Raw genomic sequence first — 26,909 nt, 5'->3', positions numbered from 1 at the left:
AAAGGAAATAAAGCTAAGCTTTTTTTTTTTTTAATGTTCATTTATTTTTGAAAGAGACAGGGACAGAATGTGAGTGGGTTGGGGGCAGAGAGAGAGGGAGACCCAGAATCCGAAGCAGGCTCCAGGCTCTGAGCTGTCAGCACAGAGCCCGATGTGGAGCTCGAACTCACGAGCTGTGAGATCATGACCTGAGCCGAAGTCGGACGCTCAACCGACTGAGCCACCCAGGGACCCCAGGAAAGCTAAGCTTTTTATTCACATACATCTATATTTACACAGAAAAGGTTTATTTAAAATTTTGAAAATGAAATCTTTTTTTTTTTTTTTTTTTTTTTACATCTACCTATATTCAGGGGCACCTGGGTGGCTCGGTCGATTAAGCATCCAACTTTGACTCTGGTCATGATTTCGCAGTTCCTGAGTTTGAGCCCCACGTTGGGCTCTGTGCTAACAGCTCAGAGCCTGGAGCCTGCTTCAGATTCCGTGTCCCCTCTCTGTCTGCCCCTACCCCACTCGTGCTCTGTCTCTCTCCTTCAAAAATAAATAAACATTAAAACAAAATTTAAATCTACCTATATTCAGTAGATATAAAATAATAATCACATTGGCAGAAACTTGTATTTTTTCTATTATTTCCATTAATGAAAATAATGTCATGTAAAATAACAGTAAAACTAATAAATCTTTCGAGAATCAGATTGGTAGACCACATCTGCTAATCTCAAATGACTAAATTTCATACTGATTAATTACGTCTTTTTTTATCCTTTCATTACTATGCATCTCTCTCCCACTCCCCCAAAAAAGCTCTCTCCAGGACCACAAAGCAGCATCATACCATTCCACTGACAGTCTGTTTTTACTTCTCATCCAAGAATGCCATCAGTGGATCAGGCCAATATATCATTGGTCTTTCAGGCAGGCACTTACAGTCTCCGAATATGAAGTTCAATCAATGCTCATTTTTAAATCACTGTTGGGTGCCTATTAGTTTGCCAAGCACTGTTGCAGGTTCTGGGGGTACCATGATAAATCAGACTGTCAAAGTTTCCACCCTTAAAGGAAGAAAGAGAAAAGAAAGGCAGGTGATGAGTTCAGAAGCTACATGGGATCAGGGGCGCCTGGGTGGCTCAGTCAGTTAAGCGTCCGACTTCAGCTCCGGTCATGATCTCGCGGTCCGTGAGTTCGAGCCCCGCATCGGGCTCTGTGCTGACAGCTCAGAGCCTGGAGCCTGTTTCAGATTCTGTGTCTCCCTCTCTCTCTGCCCCTCCCCCGTTCACGCTCTGTCTCTCTCTGTCTCAAAAATAAATAAACGTTAAAAAAACAAAAAAGAAAAGGAAGAAAGAAAAGAAAGCTAGATGGGATCATTTTATGGAATGGTAAGGAGTTTTATTCTAACCTGAAGTGAGAAGTTACTTTTATTAGTTTCTTGTGGCTGCTGTAATAAATTACAACAAACGGGGTGGCTTAAAACAACAGAAATGTATTCTCTCACAGTTCTGAAGGTCAAAGGTCCTAAATCAGTGTTATTTAACCAAAATCAAAATGCTGGCCAGGCCACGCTCCTTCTGGAGGCACTAGGGCAGAATCCATTCCTTGCCTCTTCCAGCTTCCGGTAGTTGCCCGTATTCCTTGGCTTGTGGCCACATCACTCCAGTCTCCGCCTCCTTCACATGGCCTTCTGCGTGTCTGGGTCAAATCGACCTCTGCTTTCCTCTTACAAGGATACATGTGACGACATTTAGGACCTACCCAGATAATCCAGGATAATGTCCCTATCTCAAGATGCTTAACTACATCTGCAAAAACTCTTTTTCCAAATAAGAGAACATTTTTAGGTCCCAGGGATTAGGACCTGATCTCTTTGGGAGGCTATATTCTACCTACCGCACCACTTAAGCAATTTTCATGCAAGAAGATATGATTGATGCTTTGAAAAGATCTCTCTCTCTGAAGAAAAAAAAATAACTGTGTGAGATGATGGATGTATTAATTAACTTGACTGTGGTAATCATTTCTCAATGTACACATATATTAAATCATTACGTTGGTACACTGTATATATAATTGTCAAAAAAAATTGTAGATTATTCCCAGAATAAATAAATAAATAAATAACCTCTATGGCTGAGTGGGCTGGGTGGGGGGGGGGGGGGGGGGGGGCAAAGTAGAAACAACAGGTCCAGCAAGGAGGCTGATGTGTAACCAGATGAGAGCGGACTGAGGCTTGAGAAGTAAAATTATATATTATATATCTGCTGCAATCATGATAAGCTAATGAGCAGGTTGTGTAATAGTTAAGAGGGGGGACTCAGCAGCCAGACTTCCTGTTCAAACCCAGTTATGCCACGTGCTAGCCCTGTGGCCTTCGGCAAGTTAGTCAAGTAAGGTGTTTCCTCTTCTATCAAGTGATCCTTATAGAATTGCTAGGAGTCATCAAAAAACTAAAAATGCACAAAGTGTTGACAGAGTACAGTGCCTGACACGCGGTAAGACTTCAGCAAATGTTAGCCATACTTATTTTTATTCGTTCCTGATATTGCACGTTTTCTAATATGTAATTTTATGCAGTAGATCTTTGGGTCCCCAAATGAGTGGAAAAACAAAAGAATTCAATAACTCAACAGGCAGGGGCATTTTTTACAATTCATTATAAAAAGAGTCACTAGTAATTAGCCCATGTAATTATTATTATATGGGGTAATTACATCACTACCACTTTAATTTTATAAAGGACCAGAGCATTTTAGAAATGTATCCTAACAATCAAATTCTTTCACTTCTAGCTAACCAGAAGTTTAAGTCAAATATTGAAATCTCACATTTAAATTGATCCCAATTTATTGTGGAAAAGACTTAATCAATGAAGACCACAGACAAAAATTACTGGTTTTCAAAAGATGATACCCTAGGAATTAAGTCGTATAACATGAATATATTGTAACAACTGTATTTAAAAGTGTCTCCAATCTAGGAAATTTAAGTTGGCGATCAAAATACTCTTTCTTTCTGGATTCTTACTTAAATTTAACCTTGAGGGGTGCCTGGGTGGCTCAGTCGGTTAAGCATCTGACTCTTGGTTTTTCAGCTCAGGTCATGATCCCCCCAGCTTTGTGGGTTCGAGCCCCACTGACAGTGCAGAGCCTGCTTAGGATTCTCTCTCCTCCTCTTTCTGCCCCTCCCCCACTCACACTGTCTCAGTCTCTCTCAAAATAAACATACATCCCTACATAAATAAATACATACATACATACATACATACATACATACATTTAACCTTGAGATAAATAACCTCATAGCATTATCATTTGTTGTACGCTTTGGATAAAATTTACAAAGTGAACTGTAAAAATACTACAGATCAGCTCAATTCAAATCTGATTCTATTTCTACCATTTTTAACCTACCTTCATCCCTAAGACAGTGAAAAGAGCAATTATTTTAAAAACTATTTTGCAGTTAATATATTATTGTAAGGATGAAATGCAAATGCAATACAACAAAAAGAAATAAAAATATCACTGGTAAAATGTTGTATTAAATAAGGCCAGAGAAATCTTCATTATCACTGTATCTGATGCTCTTTATGGTAAAGATAAGGTAAAGGGGGAGCTCTAAAAGTTTATACTATTGTTGCAAACGTGCTAACAATCTCAGGAATGATTAGTTTCTTACACAGAATATTTATTGTACTTATCTTTAAATTCTCTAAAAGTAAGTCATTCATAGATTAATATTAGTAAGTATGTAAATGACTCTTCCCTGTGGATTTAATGAACGACCAACCGAGATACGCAAACCCAGCAGAACCATACAGATGCTCAAGCCAGAAATCCGGAAGGTATCTCTCACTTCCCACACCCGACTCATTAGGAAGTTCTGTTCTGTTCATTCTACCTAAATCATTGTGTCTCAAACACAGCCACTACTCTCCTCTGTCCCAGCTAGCTGGCCTAATCCAAGCCACCTTCACCTATCATGAGGACCAGTGCTATACTGTCCTCGTTCTCCTGCTCCAAGCCACTCTCCACACGATTATCAAAATGATCACTGTGAAATGTAAATGGGACAAGCCACCGCTCTACTCAATGGCCTTCCACTGTCCCAAGGAAGAACATCTCTTACGCGCTCGGTCGCTGACCATCTCTCCAACCTCTTTTCAAGTCACACCCCACCATCACCCACTGCATTCCAACCACACGTGCCTCTTCCAGCCCCAACCAGTTCCTTCATCTTAGGGCCATCTGCTGCCTCTTCCGCCTGGACCACTCATTCCTGCCTCTTCAAATGGCTGCTTCCTCCAATCCCTTTGGTTTTCAGCTCCTCAAAGAAGCTTTCTTTGACCTCCCAAGGCACAGTAGGTAATCCTGTCCCTTTACCCTGTTTTTCATAGTCACTTACTTGTTTAATGTCTGTTTCCCCCACTCTGGACTGTAACTTCCTTGAGGGCGAGTTCTCTGTTTTGCTCACCTCCATTTTCTCAGGCCTTAGAACAGTGCCTGGCACATGGGAGGGACTCGGGAGATACTCGGGAATGAATGAGTGCCATTATTACTAATTACTATTATTAGTAATATTATTATTATTGCTCTCATAAAGCCCAATATGCTTAATTCTTCACTAGTTTTACATAAAGTCAGGATCACACTATTAAATAGTCTCCTATGATTATTCTTTAATTGTTCTCCAGAGTCTTTAGGCCCTTCTGACATAGAATCTAATCTGGGACTGTCCACCACCCCTTTGGTATCTTTTTTAGGACAAAACAGGATAAATGAGAGTCCTAAATAAACGGCCACTTGTTGACTAAAGAAATGAGTGAACGGGAGCCTGCGTGGCTCAGTCGGTTAAGCGTCCGGCTCTTGATTCCGGCTTGGGTCACGATCTTGCAGTCATGAGACTGAGCCCCACGTTGGGTGCAGAGCCTGCTTGGGATTCTCTCTCTCTCTCTCTCTCTCTCTCTCTCTCTCTCTCTCTCATTCTCTCTGCCCCTCCCCTCCTCCCTCAAAAGAAATAAACATTTTTTTTTAAATAAAATCAGCACTAAATAAAGGCTTTCTTATTTCTTAGTACACATTCATTAGTATACATTTTCTTTATATCCATTTATTCAGTTAACCTTCTATATTATGGATTAACTTTAATTACCTTAAAAGCTTATTATAATCTTACCTTCTATAACTCAGTTATATAGTTTTAGCAGATTTGATTCTTTGTATAAATACACTGTATATATGAGTGTGCGATATTTTTTGTGCAGTCCCACGAAATTAAGATTTTTCAGGAGTTACTACTTGACTTTACTGTGAACTCATTAACAAAAGTATTTTTCAAAATAATTTAGAGACCTCTAAAGGTCACTATTCTCTACCCTTCATCTTTTATTCTTGCTTTATGAAACCGTGAATGTTCAGTATGCTGTCCGTGAGCCAGATTTAGCATGCTCAACACAGAGTGCATTGGATGCTCGATATTTTTAGCTTTAAATCTAATTGACTTACCTACAATAATCTCTTAGTCAAGGCCCCCTAACCACCCGATCCCTTCTACCATAGTTTAGTTGCCACTTCCAGGTGTCATGCTAAGAAGCTTAGGTAGTTACTGTCACTGAAATTGAATGTGAAATTAAACTGGGATGGTGCAGACTTGATTCCACTGAAATTACAGCATGATTCTGGCGAAAATTGCTATGGAAAAGTCTGATTCATTTTTGAATCACATGCAAAACCAAAATAAGCATTTTCTCAATTCACCACTGCACCCAGAAAAAAAATTCATATTGCCTGCACAGAAATGTGGGCATCTTGTAAAAATAACATGCTATATCCCTGACCTAAATCACAGCAACTAGAACCACGTTATATATGCCTAAGAATAAAATTCAAGAATACACTAATAACTGCAGTATTTTAAATACATATAAATTAATTACAAATTACAAACAAGTTATAACCAAACAGAAAGCCAAAGAAAGTATACAAAAGTCACTATTAGCAACCATAGTCCCCATTGGTATATAACCTCCCTGACCCCATGAATAGATAAGCTCCCTGAGGACATACAGGCTGTTGTCTGTTTTGCTCATTCCAGTTCTTACAGATAAGAACAACACTTTGCACACAGCTACAGATAAATAACAAATACTATGTATCAAATATTTAATATTATATATTAATAATCAATAGATATTAGAGAAAAGAATGTTCTGATCAAAGATTTTTGTTTAAAGCAGGAAAACTTAATTCTGAAGGAATATAGGAAGCAGTAAGTATAAAACTAAAACTGTGATGGCCACAATTCAATCTTTATTTGGTGATTCTGTAGAAGTCACCAGAAGGTAATTATTAGGAATAATAGTTAAATTAAATTTTCAGTGTTGTAGAAATACTATTAATATAAATTTAAGTCAACAGAATACCAAATGAGACAGCTATGATTTCATAAGACTAATTAAGGTATTTTTGAGCTACTGAAAACCTAACTTTATTAAATAAAATGTCTCTGCTGAGAAAATAACTGAGAAACATTTACAACTTAAGGTCTGTATTCCCCCGTTTTCATCAGTTAATTTCCCTAAATATTGTCATCATAATTCAAAATGTGTATATTAATGCGTCCTCCACTCCGCGATTAGGCACAAAAGATCAGCCATCCAAAGCTCTGAAATTTCCTGACAACGACAACTGTGCTACTGGAAAAACGGTAAATTCGAATCTTATTTTGTACCAACTTACTCTAACTTTCGGCAAGACTCTCCGAAGTGTCTCAGCAGGATTCTGTCGCACCAAAAATGGAAGATTTGCAATCACACTTGTTCCTTGGATATCTTGACCAGCACTTACAAAGAAAACACAGATTTAAAATTTGTAATTACAAGCCAAATGCCTGGGTTACAACCATAAAAGGCAGGGATTAATCTGCTTTTCATGATAAACACTCAGACATTTGACAAAGTTTTAAACTTGAAACACAGCATTCAGTTATAAAAGTAAAACCAGACCGAAATTTCATTAAGCAAATCTTATAACAAACACATGAAGATATTAATCACGCTTATGCTAAAACATGATTCTCTCTCTACATACATGTCTTAAATCTAAAAGTCTTGAGGCAATTTTTAAATACTTACTTTAAAATTCTACCTCATTTTTCCCTGTGATCTGCCAGTTTACTCTACTTTCTAAAAAAAATACAGAGATGTAAATTTTCACCATGGTTAAGTATTAACCATAACAAGAGCAGGGATAGCAACAAAATAGACTACTGCAGATTCACACAACTTTTTTCTGGCACAGTGAAGTCACTGTTGCACTAGCCTGACACTAAGAGTTGCCACAAACTTCTGAAAGATATATTCAGTTTCCTTAAAAGTCAGTGAGATGTATTTATACAGTACCTTTCAGATATAACATTCATTAGGTCACTAAGCCTTTACTAAAATAATCTCAGTGACACTCTACGGGCCTAACTACCTTGTTAAGGGTGTTCAGATTCTTCTGAAAAACAATTTCCGTGCAGAAAAGTCTTTGTTTTTAAAGCATTAGCTAAGCAACATGTGCATGTACCTGAAATATGCATTAAAAAGATACTAGTAAATGTGGCATCACCTCATATGGAAATGCCCCTTTTTCTTACCCGATACCAACTGACGTGTTAATTAATTGCTGATGCCATGATATTCATGTTAATTGAAATGATTTTTACTTATCTCTTCAAACAGAACTTTTTTGATTATCTGTAAGACCTCAACATGGTTTCTTAAAGGACTTCTTACAGTATTATATTTATGGGCTGCCAAGTTTAACAAGTTCTGTTAAGAAGAAGCATATTCTGATTCTACCCGGAGCTGCCCCATTGTGAAGAATAGCTTTCCCCCTGTAGCAATATGGGAGTGAAATATAGGTCAGCACAATCCTTTCACTATCCTTGACGCTCTCAAAGTGAATACTTTAAAAGACAAAAAACCAAAAAGGAAATGAGTAGCGAGTGAAATGGGGGACCTAGGCCAAGATGAGAAGATCAAAAAAGGGAAATTAAAGTTGCATATACTACAGGTGCCCCTTGAACAACATGAGGGCTAGGAGTGCCCTCCCCCAACACAGTCAAAAATCGGCATATAACTTTGACTCCCCCAAAACATAACTACTATTGGCTGGAAGCCTTACCAATAACATAAATAGTTGATAAACATATATTTTGTATATATATTATATACTATAATCTTATAATTAAGCTAGAGAAAATAAAATATTCTTCATAAACTCATAAGGAAGAGATAAATACATTCACAGTACTGTAAGGTATGTACTGAAAAAATTTTGCATATAAGCGGGCCTGTGCAGTTCAAACTCGTGTTGTTCAAGGATCAACTGTACTTCTAGTGGGTCAAGTGGTGGCCTTCCATAAGACATGTCTGCAGCCTAATCCTGGAACCTGTGAATGTTATCTTAATTTGAAAAAGGATCTTGAGACCAAGAGACCATCCTGGATGATCCAACTAGGCCATAACCCCAATAACAATTGTCCTTAAAAGACACACTCAGAGAAGACAGAACAGGAGAAAGAAATCTTGATCACAGAACAGAGACGGGAACAATGCCACCACAAGTCAGGGGATACCAACAACCCCCAGAAGCTGGAAGAGGCAAACAACAGATTCTCCTTAAAGCCCCACTGACACCCACATTTCAACTTGGTGATAGTGATTTCAGACTTCTGGCCTCCAAACCCATGAGAGACTAAATCTCTGTTGGTTTCTTGTTTATTGTTTTTTTAATTTTTTTAACTTTTTTTTCAGATGCAAAAACTTTTTTAAGTTTATTTATTTATTTTGAGAGAGAGAGAGACAGAGAGAGACAGAGCGCATGAGTGAGGGAAGGGCAGAAAGAGAGGGAAGAGAGAATCCCAAGCATACTCCATGGTCAGCACATAGCCCAATGCAGGGCTTGATCTCACGGGCAGTGAGATCATGACCTGAGCTGACATCAAAGTTGGACACTTACTATCAACAATAGCCAAATTATGGAAAGAGCTCAAATGTCCATCAACTGATGAATGGATAAAGAAGATGTGGTTTACATATATAAAGGAATACTACTTGGCAATGAGAAAGAATGAAATCCTGCCATTTGCAACAACGTGGATGGAACTGAAGGATATTATGCTAAGTGAAATAAGTCAGAGAAAGACAGATATCATATGTTTTCATTCATATGTGGAATTCAAGAAACTTAACAGAAGACCATGGGGGAACGGAAGGGGAAAAAATAGTTTCAAACAGAGAGAGAGGCAAACCATAAGAGACTCTTAAATACAGAGAATAAACTGAGGGTTGGGGGGGGTGACATGAAGAGGGTAAAATGGGTGATGAGCATTGAGGAGGGCACTTGTTGGGATGAGCACTAGATTGTTCTATGTGAGCGATGAATCATGGGACTCTACTCCCAAAGACAAGAGCACACTATATACACTGTATGTTAGCTAACTTGACAATAAATTATACTTAAAAAAAAAAAAGAGTTGGACACTTCACTGACTGAGCCACCCAGGTGCCCCTCAGATTCAAAAATTCTTAACAAAATATTAGCAAACAAAATACAGTAACATGCAAAAGGAGAAATTATAAACCATGATCAAATGGGTTTCACTCCAGGGATGCGAGGCTGGTTCATTATCCAAAATCAGTGTAATCTATTATATTAATGGGTTAAAGAAGAACAATATGCATGATCATATCAATCAATGCAGAAAAAACATTTGACCAAATTCAACACATGAACACTGAAATTATAAATACGTTACATTTGGAAAATGAAAAACAAAAGTATGAGTTTAACACAATTTATATCAAAAATCTAAACAAGATTTTTGGGAGACATAGACAAGATATTTCTAAAATTTATATGGAAAGGCAAAGTAACTTGAATTCTTGAAAAGACAAAAATTACACAAATGAAGAACCAGATTAGTGGTTTCCAGGGTTTGTTAAAGATGGGTATAGGGTAGGAGAGAAATGAACATAACTATACAGTGATAGAAATCTTACCTATCTTGATCATATCAATATCAGTATCCCGGTTGTGATATTGTACTATAGTTTTTCAAGATGTTCCTATGGGGGAAACCAGGTAAAGGGTATGTGGGGATCACTGTATTATTTCTTACTACAGTATATAAACCTGTAATTATCTCACAATAAAAAGTTCTATTTTAAAAAATCAATCGATACGACAGAATTCTCTAAATACATGAGCATCTCAAAAGATGTAGAAATCTGACAAATCTAGCATTCATTAGTGATTTAAAACTATCAGCAAACGAAAAAATCCTATGAAAGGAAGAATGCCCTTCAGATAAAGGGCATCTATGAAAAACTTACAGCTTACATCATACTTAATGGAAGAAGAATGAATGCTTTCTCCCTAATCGGGAACAAGAGAAAGATGTTCACATTACCACGTTTATTCAACATTGTGTTGGAGGTTTGTGTTGAGCCAGGGCAATAAGCAGTAAAAAGAAATTAAAGGCTTATGGGTTGCAAAGAAAAAAGTCAAATTGGCTTTGTTCACAGACAACATGATCGTCTACAGCAAAAATAAAATTTATATGGAGATGCAAAGGATCTGAAATAATCAAAGCAAATTTGAATACAAACAAGGTTGTAGCAGAGCTAATACTATCTTATTTCACAACTTATTATAAAGCGACAATAAACAAGATACTATGGCACTGGCATAAAGATAGTCATGTAGATCGATGAAAAAGAATAGAGTGTCCAGGAAATAGACCCAAATTGAAATAAGTGATTGATTTTTGACAAAGGTGACAAGATGATTCAATGAGGAAACTGATCATCTTTTCAACAAATGATGTTGTAACAAATGGATAACCATATGTACAGCATAATGAAACTCTCCCCAACCTGAAGCAATATATAAAAAATTAACTCAACGTGGATTACAGGCTTGAATGTGAGAGCCAACACTGGGGCGCCTGGGTGGCTCAGTGGGTTGAGCATCCGACTTCAGCTCAGGTCACAATCTCGCGGTCTGTGAGTTCCAACCCCGCGTCGGGCTCTGTGCTGATAGCTTGGAGCCTGGAGCCTGCTTCGGATTCTGATCTCCCTCTCTCTCTGCCCCTCCCCCACTCGTGCTCTGTCTCTCTCTCTCTCTCTCTCTCTCTCTCTCTCTGTCAAAAACAAACAAACATTTTTAAAAAAAAGAGCCAATACTATAAAACTTCTAAAGGAAAACTTAGCAGAAAATCTTAGTGACCTTGGGTTTGACAAATACTTCCTAAATAGGACACAAAAGACATAAATTATAAAAGAAAAAAATAAAAAGAACTTCGTCAAAATTAACAACATTTGCTTTTCAAAGGCACTGTCACAAAAACAAAAAGGCAAGCCACAGACTGGCATAAAATATCTGCAAGATATATCTCCAACCACAACTTCTACCCAGAATATACAAAGCACTCAAACTAAATAATAGTAAGAACATCCAAAACAAAACAAAAAGAACATCCAATAAAAAACAGACAAAAGGTTTCAAAACTTCACCAAAGAAACTACACAAATGGCAAACAATCACATCAAAAAGGTGCTCAACAAAACTAATCACTAGGTAAATTCAAATTACAACCACAAAAGATACCACTGCACATCCACCAGAATGACTACATTTATAAAGACTGAACATACCAAACGTTGGCAAGAGTAAGAACTCTCATCTACTACCAATGGAAATGGGAAAACGGTACAACTACTTTGGGAAAGTCTGACAATCTCTTAAAAGCTTATACGTACGCCTACCAAACAACCTAGATTTTCCACTCTTAGGTATTTACACTCAAGAGAAACAAACGCATGTATTCACAGAAACACCGGAACACGAATACTTCTCACAGCTTTATTTGTAATAGACAAAAACTGAATGAAACGACCCAAATGCTCACTAAAAGGGCAGGCAGATAACCAAATTCGAACATATCTATACAGCAGAATACTATTAGCAACAAAAAGGAATGAACTATTGATACACACAACATGGATGAATTTCAAAACAATTATGCTGGATGAACGAAGCCGTGTTAAAAACAACACATACTACTGTATGATTCCGTTCATATAAAATTACAGGGATTGCACATTAAACTATAGGGACAGAAAGCAGATCAGCTATTGCTCAGACAATGGGGGAAAAAATGAAGTTGGGATTACCAAGGGGCATGAGAACAGTTTCAAGGGTGACAGACAGTTTTATTATCTTGATCATGGTGAAGATTTCATGGGCACATACCTATGACAAAACTCATCAGACTGCATTTTAAATATGTGCAGCTCTTTGCATGTTAATAATACTTCATTAAATCTGTACAAAATAAAGGATATAAATACAAAAAGACTGATAGAAGGCCACCTAGGAAGACGGCAGCAGTAGACAGTTTTTAAAATTTTCCTGAATTCACCATAAAAACAGAGCAACTAGGAGAGTAAAATAAAAAAACTCATGCACAACAACATAACCAAGTGATAAGATTTCCCACATAAACCCAAGACACATGCACATATGGACAGCAGCTAAAACTATGAACGATTTTGAATAGCCAGTACCTAATGAGCTCAATGTGCCAATAATAATGCCTGAAAGAGCTCACTCAGTCTTATCCTTATGAGTTCTCAAAACATCTAGAACAAAGGCCCACACTGAAGAAAAATTCTAGGAAATAGAATCTGAACTCAACAAAATAGAAACAGATCACAAAGAGAAGACAAGGTCCAAATAAATGTAGAGACATGGAGCCCAGAAACCTCAGAAAGTAAGGCATCCTATTTTGAACACAAGCTAGAAATATATGAGGGAGCTCTAGAATCCTGAAATTAGAAAAACTACCCTAAGGGGTGCCTGGGTAGTCCAGCGGCTTAAGCATCCAACTCTTGATTTCAGCTCAGGTCATGATCTCGAGGTCTGTGAGCTTGAACCCCACATCAGTCTCTCTGCTGTCAGCGCAGAGCCCGCTTGGGATCCTGTCTCCCTCTCTCTCTGCCCCTCTCCCCCCAACTCTAAAAAATAAACAAACATTTAAAAAAAGACAGTGAGGGGCGCCTGGGTGCCCAGGAAGCTCAGTCGGTTGAGCTTCCGACTTCGGCTCAGGTCATGATCTCACGTCTGTGAGTTCAAGCCCCGCGTCGGGCTCTGGGCTGACGGCTCAGAGCCTGGAGCCTGCTTCTGATCCTGTGTCTCCCGCTCTCTCTGACCCTCCCCCATTCATGCTCTGTCTCTCTGTCTCAAAAATAAATAAACACTAAAAAAAAACTTAAAAAAAAAAAAAAAGACAGTGAAAGACAGACATGCCCACAAACAGCTAACTATAAACTACTATTTCTCCGCAAGCAAAAAAGAAAAAAAAGAAAGAAAGAAAACGTGTAAGGTATGGGGAAAAAAACATGTCATTCATAATTATGAAAACTCAAAATCAGGTGACAGAACTCAGGAAAGAAATGAAAGAAAATATTTCAAAAAACACTAAACTAGAAAGAACACAAGGGTGAATGAATACATTAGATAATGCCTTCAGAAAAATACAAGGGAGAAAGAAGAAAAATTTTTAAGTACAAGAAGATAAAAAAGACTTGAGAGAAAGCGATATAAAAGATAGGCAAAGAAGACCCAACTCCTACTTTTAATAGGAGTCCCCAAAGAAAAAATCCAAAGTAAGGGATGTGTTTCAAAAAGAAAAAATTATAAAACTTCTTTTAAACAAAAAAAAGATTCAAAAGAGCACACTATTTACCTGAGAAAATCAATCTAGCATAACCAACACTGAGATGTACCGGACTTTAAAGCAAAAGAAAATCCTTTGGCAACATCACCAAGTTACTCAGAAATAAAATCAGATTGCCATTACATTTTGAGAGCAGTGAGGTATTAGAAAACCAAATTAACAGCCTACAGGTAACACTGCTTACCGTAAATAGGACGTGAGAAAACATACAAAGAAAGTGACCCCCCATTGTAAGCACCACCATCTCTAACACACATAAAATCTAAATTTAATTTCTACAGATAACTTATGTCTGCCCCTTCTCCCACTCAAGGAGAAAAATGTGTAAGAAACCCTACTTTACACAAAGTAACTATTAGCTGAACCATACGAGGTTGCCAACATTAGATATTACTGACTTCCGACACTGGCGATTTCATGTTTCCAACTTATACGGTGAGCTCAGCAGGAATATATTAAGTCAAACACCTCGAGGAAGTGTGTACGGGTTGGTAACCACAATATGCTAGAGCAGTGGTTCCCGAACTTTACCGTGTACCAGAATCCCCCTGGGGCACCTGTTAAAACTAAGCCCTTCCATTCAGGGATGAGGATTCAGTAGATCCTGGTGAGGCCTGAGAACCTGATTTCTAACAAGTTCCCAGGTGATGCTGATGCTGCTGCTCTGGAGACAAAACCAGGAGAGCTACCATGATAGAGAAAGAATTAAAAATTCAAAAAAATAATAACGATAAAAAGAGGACACTGCAAAATCCTTCACATTTTTTAGGCTCGCTGAGTGAAATAAACCAAGGGCACAGCCGCGGTCTGCCCAAAGGAAGCAGAAGGCCAGCCTGATGTGGAGTAATTTGTTCACCGCCGCCGTCAGTCCTGGCACCAGGGCTCCTCTTCACAGTAAGGGTGTTCCAAGTGACGTGGCGGCCAACAGTTAGCCGCCGTGGAGTAACATGAAGTCTACTCAAATGCGCATTAGAGACAAGCACGCGGAGAAGTGTGGGACGGGGATGTGGATCAGACACAGGAGACGCAGCCAAGAGTAGACTCGGCCAGATACTAAAGTGAGATACTGAGCTTGCATGCCGGGAAATGTCTTGGGTGCTGTGCACCTGCCACCGTCCCCTGCTGACTCTGGTCACCGGATGAATAAACCACATATGCGTGGATCTATGCGAGCCTCACTGATTGGAATGAGCCCAAAGACAATCAGATTTAAGTCACCAGCATAAAATTCGGTTTATTGATATAGGATATGTAATTTTAAAATAAATGTTTCATCGATGTTATAATTTTTTTTTTTTTTACAAAGTAAGATTCCTAGACTTCAAAACCTACAACTTTCAACTGAAAGGCACAAGGAACAATCATCCTGGCTACAAAATGAGCTGTTCCTCCTTGCCCCAGTTGTGCAATTCTTTGGCACATGTTCCCTTTCTAGAATACTCACTCCGAAACAAAGAGGACACAAGCCCACTCAGCAAACCATTCCCCTAAAACTAAAAAGAACTGGGTTAATCATCTAATATATACACTAGTGGCTAAAAAGGAAAGAGGAAGGAAAAAAAAAAGACTAGTTAAATAAATGAATTTAGGACAGCTATCTTCTAAATTCTAAATTAATGTTACTAATTATCGTAGTCCCACTGGGAGATGCGCCTATTATAAAGAGCCATTTATAGTCCCATCTTCAACCAATGAAAAACAAGCCAATCCACTCAAGCATTTTTTGGTGTAATAGTTTCAGTCTTCCTGGTCACCAATGGTCACCGTGCCATTGTCATGGGTAACCTTAGCATTCAGGGGAATAGCAAACAGCCAGTTCTTGACCCCCTCTAATCCAATGAGATTCCGCCCAAATTTTACATTCTCCAATTCTTAGCACAATATCTAGCACGCAGGAAAATCTCCATAAATATTTGTTGATTTAAACTGAATTTGTCTCCACTTCACATCAGCAGCCATGGTCACAGGCTGGATCTTACACCCTTACCTAGAAATGCTCGTCTCTAAGAGAGTCTCAAACCCTGGGATCTCACTTGCTGCCCATAAACTCTTACTTTTCTATTTCTCTATTGCTAAATCCATTTTTCACCCTCATCCCACTTCTAACTCATCGATTCCTTCTAATTCTCCAGTTTCTAATATTTCTCCTAGTGTCTCTTTCTTTCTCCCCAGCCTGAACCTGCCTGGCTGTTACTCCAACTACGTACACTCTCACCAATCACCTCCTTCTTCAATTCTCCTCCTCCGTGGCAGCAACAACAACAAACATAGTATCTAATACTCTGCCTGCCAGGCATTATGGTCAATGAGCTCCTCACCCGCAGTCGTATTACTTAACTCTCACAATCTCATGAGGTCGATTAGGTGCTTTTATTAGCTCCATTTTATAGATGAGGTAAGTAGGATTTAGAAAGATTACCGCACAGAGTTACCCAGACTGTACAACTCCAAAACCCATGCACGACACTGCCTCTCTCTTCCAACCTGTGCCTCCAGCCAATACCAAACTCATCCATCCGTGTTCTCCGTCCCATTCCTGCCCCTAAGCTGTGGAGAATTACTAGAGAAACTGTATAACTAAACTAGGTTGTGTAATGCTTTTTAAAACATATGATTTCAAAAAAAGCTGATCCTCGATGACGCTGGAGGGAAACAGAGTGATCATTTGTGGGAAATCAAAAAAAAGACCATGGCAATGCAAGCCGGTGCAGCCACTCTGGAAAACAGTATGGAGATTCCTCAAAAAACTAAAAATAGAACTACCCTACGACCCAGCAATTGCACTACTAGGCATTTATCCATGGGATACAGGTGTGCTGTTTCGAAGGGACACAGGCACCCCCATGTTTACAGCAGCACTATCAACAATAGCCAAAGTATGGAAAGAGCCCAAATGTCCACCGATGGATGAATGGATAAAGAAAATGTGGTATATATATATATAATGGAGTATTACTTGGCAATCAAAAGGAATAAAATCTTGCCATCTGCAACTACGTGGATGGAACTGAAGGGTAAGGTCAGTCAGAGAAAGATAAGTATAATATAAAAACAGGGAGGGGAACACAACAGAAGAGACTCATAAATATGGAAAACAAGTTGAGGGTTATGGGAGGGGGGATGGGCTAAATGGGTAAAGGGCACTAAGGAATCTACTCCTGAAATCACTGTCGCACTATATGCTAACTAATTTGGATGTAAATTTTAAAAAATTAAAAATAAAATTAAAAAAAAAAAGAGCAGACATGAGGCAGCACTTCTGTTTATCTTAGCTAGCCTAGAGGATGAGACAGATACGAGGAGTAACCTCAGGGTTGATAAGGCAACTTTTCTTTCATTTACCATCTCCACTCTGGGCTGCTTTGCCTGCAGCACAGTGGTCCATACTCCAATTCACCAATTTACCTAACCTGGCCCTATTCTTCTGTGAAAGCAGCTTTTCTGCTTTAGTACTAAATTGGGGGTACCTCCATCCTGAATATCTAATCTTGTTTATTTCATATACCTATGTATTGGGCACCTTTGTGCCATTTCTATTTTAGGCCTTTGCCTCTCCCTATTTTAGGGGCTCTGCAACCCCTCTATTTTGGGGTGCCATTGCACCTCCCTAATCCTGGCACCTTTGCACGTCCCTATTCACGGGGTGCCTTTGCACCCCCCTATTATTGGGGTGCCAGTCTGGTTTACCTAAACTCAGGTGTGAGCATTTTATGACTATATTTCTTTATGCCTTGTCAACCCATTGGTGTAAGCCCAGGGGTTTCCTAAGCTTATCTCCCACAGATTTTATGTTATATAGGAGAAAATAAAGTTTGAAAAAAATGTATTTCCTCACCATCATAGAAAAAAAAAAAAAAAGGACCAGAAATTCTTAATATATTGTATTGCCCAAACCACTTTCACGAACATTATCTTGGGTCTCCAAAAATAAGACTATCTGTGCTAGTTTAAGAAACACATGCCCTGGGGCACCTGGCTGGCTCAGTCAGTTAGGTGTCTGACTTCAACTCGGGTCACGATCTCACGGTTCGTGGGTTTGAGCCCTGCGTCGGGCTCTGCGCTAACAGCTCAGAGCCTGGAGCCTGCTTCGGATTCTGTGTCTCCCTCTCTCTCTGTCCCTCCGCTGCTTACACTCTGTCTCTGGCTCTCAAAAATGAATAAACGTTTAAAAAAAGAAAAAGAAAGAAAGAAAAAGAAACCCATACCCTTCCACAAAGAATAGAGCCACATGTTTAGAAGAGATCCGGAGACTGACAATACCACCTTGCCTCAACCTTCTAAGGGCTCAAAATCTAATGAGGAAGACAGATGCACACACTAAGCATTCTAACAATATAGCAAAAACTCCTATTTCTTTTCCTAGTTGGCCAACCCTCACTGTGTATTTGATCCTAAACCACTGGAGAAAGGCAGAGGGGAAGGAAGGGAAGCTATCCAAAAACTGATGACATAACACGATCAGTCACTACTAGAGGAAATTAATCGGAGAACTCTAGCTTCGCTGCTGTTAAACTTCGTGTAGGATCTTAAATGATTTGTATATACACAGTCTGTGATCCTAATCCTAGCAGCTCTCATTTCAAACTCAAAAATATAACACAGAAGCTGTCGATAATGTGTTTGAATTTATAACAAGGAAGCAGATGCCTTACAGGCCTTGTTTTGAGTTTGCAACGAAAAGTAAACTTCACGTAGTTGAAATTTAATTATTTCTTTACCCAAAGTAAATCATTTAACGATTTGTTTCAAGGAATACAGCAAAATAAATTAAATGATGAGCTCAGGGAATTAAACTTCCAAGAAAGACAAAACCTTCTTTTAAGACAAAGATGACTCAGGAATCTAAAGCAGAAGATGCACAATACCAGCCCACAATATCAGTAATCTTCCAAATGTGGCATATTTTCATATGTTAGCACCATAAAATTGAATCCTTAATAACGTTATACCTTCAAAGTATCAATCTAAAAGGTTTATATAGTTAGGGAACCATTCAACCTTGCTTAGTCATTATGCTTAGAATCATAGAAACATATTGTATTTTTTAATAGCACCAGACAAAGAGTAAAAGTGAAATTAACTTTTAAGGATCTACTATGTGCCAGGCAAGACACTTCACATAATCACAATAATCTTCACGATGTAGGAGGAATATATTTCTATCCTTACTTTACAAATGAGGAAAACCGAGGCGGGGGGGAGTGGCCACGGATGGGAAGCAACCTACCCAAAGTCAACCAACTACTGAAGATTAGAGCCAGGTCAGATTCCAACCTATGACTTCTAAGCCCAAACCTAACCTATGGCTGCTAGACCCAGGATAATGTCACATCGTAAGAAGGGGCTAACCCGTCAGCCTAAAAATGTCTCCAAGTTGATAATGCTGCAAGAGAAAAAGTCACGTGATTTACCGAGCAATACTCATGTTACAATAAATTCTTTAACTGACAATTTCCACTCTCTTTTACTATCACAATGTCACATCAACAGAGCCTGCAGAAGGTGCATGTTCAGTGCGAAGAAGAGACAAACTGCTCTCTTGATTGAACCAAGTCTTACCAGTTCTACAGAGAGTACTTCCTTTTGAGTGGCTCTCCAGCTTCATGTATCAACAGAGTTCCCTTCCCCTTGGTCTACCAACAGAGGGACAAACAGCCGTCTGACTCGCCAGGTATACATCTTGGGATTACATTCGCTTCCCCTTCTCCCTCACACCCCACATCCGATCTCACACAGTTTACAAGATGAGCATTATCCTTACTTGTCCTGGTGGGGAAAGAACTTATTAAGGGGCAATTATTAACTAGATTGAGACTATATATGACATTAACTTTGATATGTTTTTATTTTATTATACATAAATATTATTAAAATTTATGTTCAGTTTTATATATATATATATACACACACGCACACACATATGTGTATATATTAATACATACACACACAAAAACGTGTATACATGCCAGGTCACAAATTTAAAATCTATTTCTTACTATGGGTCATGTTAAAAAAAAAAAAAAAAAACAGTAGAAAATGATTGCTCCACAGAGGACAGATTACAAAGGTCTGCCCTAAATAAATAAGCTATAGCAGATGCGTGGAAAGGTATGCAAAATAGGAGTTCAGGAATAACTATACAAACTTGAAAGACTTCTGGGAACAACGTAATCTCACTAATTATTTTTTAATCGGTCTTTCTACTTCTCCATTAACAGAGTAGTAAAAATCTTTTTAAAAATACTTTTAAGGAATATATAAACAGAACAGGACAGAGCAGGGGAGAAGGGATAGCGGAGAACCAGCTGGTTTATATAGCTGCCAACCCAGTAAGCAAGAAACCTGAGAGGGAAAACAGAATAGTAAAACGAGACAAAAGCAGGCCAAATCCCTGGCACCTACAGGAAGAAAAGATGATAAGCAGCCATCACAGGAAGGGGAAGAGACCTGATTCCTTAACCTATAGAACACAGGAGGACTGATATGCTCAATAATTCAGGAAGTACTTATAATCAGGACCTGCTGGTTCCGGATTCTCCAACATCACCTAATGACACTTTCTGCCTCGCCACAGACAGCGAACGCTAAGTGCTTATTATACACTGGACAGTGAACAAAGCCCTGACAGGCATATGGTGGGTACAGGAGACATGGCCCTTGCCTTATTAGAGCTTCGCAGTCAGAGACGACAAGTAGCAAACAACAATCAATTCAATCATCTCAACTGTGTCAAGATCTATGAAGGAACAGTACAGAATACTATTGAGAACATCACTTAACTTGGAGGCCAAGGGGGAGCTTCCCTGAAGAGCTGAGACCCCAAAAATGGGTAGAAATAGGTAAAAGGGAGAGTAGAGGGAACAGCATATTCAAAGGTTCCCTGCTAGATGGGATTCATTCAATCGTTTATTTATAAAGATGTACCGAACACTTACGATTTGCCAGTCACCGTGCTCTGGAAGTAGAAAGAAAACAGTAAAAACCAAGCACTCTGATTCTGTGTAGCTAAATTAGAGTGGAAAAAGAAGAAATGGCTTCTTGCAGAAATAAGATCAACAGGACTTGAGACAAAGCCAATTGCTGAGGAAGAGTACAAAATCATTCCCAGGTTTCCCTCCAGTATGATTTAAAAGGATGGTCAGGCTCCAGTAACAAGAGAAGGCACATTCAGATAAAAGGTGATGAATTCAGTTTGGGGCATGCTGAGTTTGAAAAACCAGCAGGCCATTCTGGAAGAGACATCTTAGTGGACACACTCAGCAAAGAGACCCGGCCTATAGTTCACATGAAAAGCCCAAGGCTACAGCCACAGATTTGGAAATTACGTCATGGAGAGGATCACGGAAATCTAGGGGTGGATAATATGACCTGGAAAGAGAGTCCCTAACAATATACAGGGGTTCCTGTTGGCTCATTTGACTGATATTACAGCAAATGAGGCACCAAATTGGAGGAAATGTAACACAAACAAGTCAGTTATAAAATTTAAAAGCTCCTCAGTCCACCCAAAATCAATATGCAAAAGCTGCCTGAAATGCTGCCTTTTCTCTAATGCTAATGATAGGACTGAATGGAGTATGTTGGAGTGAAGAGAGCCTAAAGAAAGCAGTGATCACCCCCAGGACATAATTTCCAAATCTGTGGAAACATAATTCACCTCCTCACACCGTGACAATCAAGAAAGCAACATCTATAAAGACTATGGAAGACGTTCAAGTCAACCAGGTATCACTGTCAGGGTCAGGACAGTATCTCTATAAAGCAAGAATCTAATTTAAATAAAACAACAATTCTAGCAGTTTTTTGGTGGAATCTTTTGGGTTTTCCATATAGAGTATCATCTCATCTGCGAAGAGTGAAAGTTTGACCTCCTCCTGGCCGATTTGGATGTCTTTTATTTCTTTGTGCTGTCTGACTGCAGAGGCTAAGACTTCCAATACTATGTTGAATTAACAGTGGCGAGAGTGGACATCCCTGTCTTGTTCCTGACCTTAGGGGGAAAGCTGTCAGTTTTTCCCCATTGAAGATGATATTAGAGTTGGGTCGTTCATATATGGCTTTTATGATCTCAAGGTATGCTCCTCCTATCCCTACTTTCTTGAGGGTTTTTACCAAGAAAGGATGCTAAAATGTCAATACTACCCAAAGCAATCTACATATTCAATGCAACCCCTATCAAAATAACACCAGCATTCTTCACAGAGCTAGAACAAATAATCCCAAAATTTGTATGGAACCAGAAAAGAACCCAGAAAAGAAAATTTGTATGGAACCCGAATAGCCAAAGCAATCTTGAAAAAGAAAACCAAAGCAGGAGGCATCACAATCCCAGACTTCAAGCTATACTACAAAGCTGTAACCATCAAGACAGTATGGTACTGGCACAAGAACAGACACTCAGATCAATGGAACAGAATAGAGAACCCAGAAATGGAGCCACAAAATGACCAACTAATCTTTGACAAAGCAGGAAAGAATATCCAATGAAATAAAGACAGTCTCTTCAGCAAGTGGTGCTGGGAAAACTGGACAGCGACATGCAGAAGAATGAACCTGGACCACTTTCTTACCCCATACACAAAAATAAACTCAAAATGGATGAAAGACCTCAATGTAAGACAGGAAGCCATCAAAATCCTTGAGGAGAAAGCAGGCAAAAGCCTCTTTGATCTGGGCCACAGCAACTTCTTACTCAACACGTCTCCAGAGGCAAGGGACACAAAAGCAAACATGAACTACTGGGACCTCATCAAAATAAAAAGCTTCTGCACAGTGAAGGAAACAATCAGCAAAACTAAAAGGCAACCGACAGCAGAATAGGAGAAGATATTTGCAAATGACATATCAGATGAACGGTTAGTATCCAAAACCTACAAAGAACTTATCAAACTCAACATCCAAAAAACAAATCATCCAGTGAAGTGGGCAAAAGACATGAATAGACACTTCTCCAAAGAAGACATCCAGATGGCCAATTGACACTTGAAAAAATGCTCAACATCACTCATCATCAGGGAAATACAAATCAAAACCACAATGAGATACCACCTCACCCCTGTCAGAATGGCTAACATTAACAAGTCAGGCAACAACAGATGTTGGCAAGGAAGTGGAGAAAGAGGATCTCTTTTGCATTGTTGGTGGGAATGCAAGCTGGTGCAGCCGCTCTGGAAAACAGTATGGAGGTTCCTCAAAAAGCTAAAAATAGAACTACCCTATGACCCAGCAATTGCACTACTAGGCATTTATCCACGGGACACAGATGTGCTGTTTTGAAGGGACACATGCACCCCCATGTTTACAGCAGCACTTTCAACAATAGCCAAAGTATGGGAAGAGCCCAAATGTCCCTCGAGGATGAATGGATAAAGAAGATGTGGTATATATATACAATGGAGTATTATTTGGCAATCAAAAAGAATGACATCTTGCCATTTGCAACTACATGGATGGAACCGGAGGGTATTATGCTAAGTGAAATTAGTCAAAGAAAGACAAATATCATATGACTTCACTCATATGAGGACTTTAAGAGACAAAACAGATGAACATAAGGGAAGGAAAAGAAAAATAATATAAAAACAGGGAGGGGGACAAAAAAGAAGCGACTCATAAATATGGAGAACAAACTGAGGGTTACGGGAGGGGTTGTGGGAGGGGGGGATGGGCTAAATGGGGAAGGGGCATTACAGAATCTACTCCTGAAATCATTGTTGCACTATATGCTAACTAATTTGGATGTAAATTTTAAAAAATAAAAAATAAAATTAAAATAAATAAATAAAACAAAACCAAAACTATTGCTCCTACAGGATTTCTTATGAGTTCCTCAATAACTATTAATTTAAATTAATTTCATGTATATATTTTCTCTTATAAGAGAGAGAAACAAAGTCAATTTTCTCCCTGCTGTCCCTTAAAGAATTAATGTAGACATTCCTATCATTCCTTCTAGAAATGTATGAATTACCAGTCCTCTAGGTATTTTAAAAGAAAAATATTGTAGGGGCACCTGGGTGGTTCAGTGGGTTAAGCATCCGACTCCTGGGTTTTCAGCTCAGATCACGATCTCAATGGTTTGTGAGTTCGAGCCCTGAATCAGGCTCTACCCTGACAGCGCAGAGGCCACTTGGGATACTCCCCCCTCTCTCCCCCTCCCCACTCGTACTCTGTATCTCTCAAAATAAATTAATTTTTTAAACATTAAAAATAAAGGAAAGAAAAATACTGTCTAAAGAAATATAATTATACCACACGTAATTGAATGAGTAAATATGGATACATGTGAGTCAATTTACTCATATATATGAGTAAATAATGATATAGAGCTTACCTAAAGTATTTTAATATGTTGTCCATAAAGTAGGTCCACATGCTATGTATGTATGTGGGAATCATCAAGACACAAGCAGTATAATGGACTTTTTAAAGCAAAGTATGTAATGATTTTTACCACAAAATAACGATCTGATGAAATAACAAGTCATTGTAATTTATAACCGTTTACCTGCACAAAACGATTTTAAAGAAGCACACATTTAAACGTGCCATATTGAACACTCTAATATATTTTTTAAATACAAGTCAAAAGAATCAGAGCTGACTAGTATACCTTGAGCTTTTTTTAAACTAAAGATAAGTAAATATTTTTGAAGGAGTAGAAAAATGGAGGTAAGTTGGTAACTACAGTGAGCACTAGATTAAGTATACAGTCATAGCACAAGAAAGGGTCTTAACAGCATGACTAGTAAGTACATCTCCCTCACTTCACTAAGAGAATAGAAGCTAAATGATGTTCTCAAGGTCACACAGCTGGCTAGAAGCTGCGCCGTTTCTTAGCAACCAGGATTAAAAGAAAAACACAAGTTTTATAGCTCTCACTGCCTAATAAAAAGAAACAAAACTAGTGTTGGCTAATTTTATATATATATACATATATATACATATATATATATATTTCTATATATATGTGTGTGTGTATATATATATATTTCTATACAATAAATAAGAAACCAGAGCTGAAATAATAAAATATATGCTGTTTTAGAACATTGAGAATTTCTCCTGAAGGAGAAGGAGGGGAAAAAAAAAAAAAAAAAAGGCCACATCTATTTACCCACTAATGTACCAAAAGAAATAACGAAAACACTGGAATTCTGACCCTTCGGCAGGTTTCTACTAATCCAGTATTTGAGAACCATCTTGAATAAACAAATGTGGGACTTTTTTTAATATGTATGTCAGAAAACTACAGAAATCTTGTGAATATTTCTATTTTGTAAGAGGAAGATTAAATCTCTTAAATATCAGAGGTGAGGAACAGGAAAAATTGAGGATATTCCCAGGTTTTTAACCTGTGACATTAAGCAGATGATGGTGCCATGTATCTGAGATAAACAACCAACCCACGTATGAGTAAAGACGTGAAGGAAATAGGCCTAGCAGTGCAGATATCTCAGGAAAACATTTTGAAATCAGAAGGAAAGCAAGTGGAAAATCCCTAAGGTAGGTGTGTACCTGGTGTGTTTAACACACCAAGCAAAGAAGGGAATAGGAAATGAAATCAGAGCTGTCGTCGGGAAGGAGGCGGTCACAGAAATCAGACAAAGTACATTCACAAACCGTAATGAAACTAAATGAGAAGTCGGTAACCAAAAGATACCTGGAAAACCTCCCAATATTTGGAACTCAAACAACACACTTCTAAATGACTCATAAGCCAAAGAAGTCTTGAGAGAATTTCTTTATTTCAACTAAATGACAGTGAAGACACAAAATATCAAAATTGTATAGCTAGGCAGCTACAGCAGTGCCTAGAAGGAAATATACAGCATTAAAATCCAAGTATTAAAACAGAAGCAAGGGCGGCCAGGTGGCTCAGTTGGTTGAGCGTCCGACTTCAGCTCAGGTCCTGGTGTCTGAGTTCAAGCCCCTCGTCGGACTCTGTGCTGACAGCTCAGAGCCTGGAGCCTGCTTTGGATTCTGTGTCTCCTTCTTTCTCTGCCCCTTCTCCACTTGTGCTCTCTCTCTCTCTCTCTCTTTCTCTCTCAAAAATAAACATTAAAAACATAATTTTAAAATAAAAAAAAAAGATGGATCATGGGCATCAGGAAAGACTTAAAAAAATAATAAAATAAAATAAAATAAAATAAAATAAAATAAAATAAAATAAAATAAAATAAAATAACAAAAATTAAGAAAATAAAACAGAAGATCAGGGCACCTGCGTGTCTCAGTTAAGTGTCCAACTCTTGATTTCAGTTTAGGTCATGATCTCGCAGCTCGTTGAGTTCGAGTCCCAAGTTGGGCTCTGGGCTGACAGCTCAGAGCCTAGAATCTGCTTCAGACTCTGTGTCTCCCTCTCTCTCTGCCCTCCCCCAACTCACACTCTGTCTCCGTCTCTCTCTCTCTCTTGAAATATAAAGAAACATTAAAAAAAAAATTTTAGTATCATTAAAATTGATAAACCTCAAATGCAAACAAGAAAAAAGTTAAATAAACAAAAGCCAAGAAAACACAAATTATCAATATTAGGAATAAAATAAGACATCAGTACAGAGCCCACAAACATTAAAAGAGAATACTAGCATAGCATAATTCAATGCCCATAAATTCAATAATTTAGATAAAATACAGTTAAGAATTTGAAAGACAAAAACTACCAAAACCTACTCAAGAAGAAACAGATAACTCAAATAGCCCTATTATCTATTAAATAACTGCATTTTTAGTTAAAAACCTTTCAAAAGAGAAAATCTCAGGCTCAGATGGGTTTCCCTGGTGAATTCTACCTAACATTTAAGGGCAAAAGATGGGGTAGAGTTTACTTAAAAAAAAATTTTTTTTAAACATTTAAAGGAGAAATAATACCAATTCTATACAATCTCTTCCAGAAAATAGGAAACCACTTCCCAAGTCATTTCACGAGCATTCTCCTAAAACCAAAACTGGGAAAAGATGTTACAAAGAAAGAAAACTGCAGATCAGTATCTCTCATTACATTCTAGAAGCAAAAATCCTCAAAAATATACCAGCAAACAGGGCCCAGAAATATTTACATCATGACCAAGTAGATTTCATCCCAAGAATGCAAGGTTGGTTCATCATTTGAATATTGATCACTG

At 38.4% G+C, this 26,909-nt stretch overlaps 1 protein-coding gene across 4 annotated transcripts in view; it reads right to left on the bottom strand.

Moving 5' to 3' along the window:
* The window catches only part of PPP4R4 (protein phosphatase 4 regulatory subunit 4), a 109,327-nt gene that overhangs the window by 67,759 nt on the left and 14,659 nt on the right, over nt 1-26,909 (bottom strand). For all 4 annotated transcript variants that reach the window (XM_053224889.1, XM_053224890.1, XM_053224891.1 and 1 more), the window contains exon 3: nt 6,735-6,837. In XM_053224889.1, coding sequence (XP_053080864.1) covers nt 6,735-6,837 — 103 coding nt within the window. The remainder of the gene's footprint in view (nt 1-6,734; nt 6,838-26,909) is intronic.

Source organism: Acinonyx jubatus, chromosome B3 (genome assembly GCF_027475565.1).
Source record: "Acinonyx jubatus isolate Ajub_Pintada_27869175 chromosome B3, VMU_Ajub_asm_v1.0, whole genome shotgun sequence".
NCBI classification, from domain to species: Eukaryota; Metazoa; Chordata; class Mammalia; order Carnivora; family Felidae; genus Acinonyx; species Acinonyx jubatus.
This window is presented reverse-complemented; position numbering and strand designations above follow the sequence as displayed.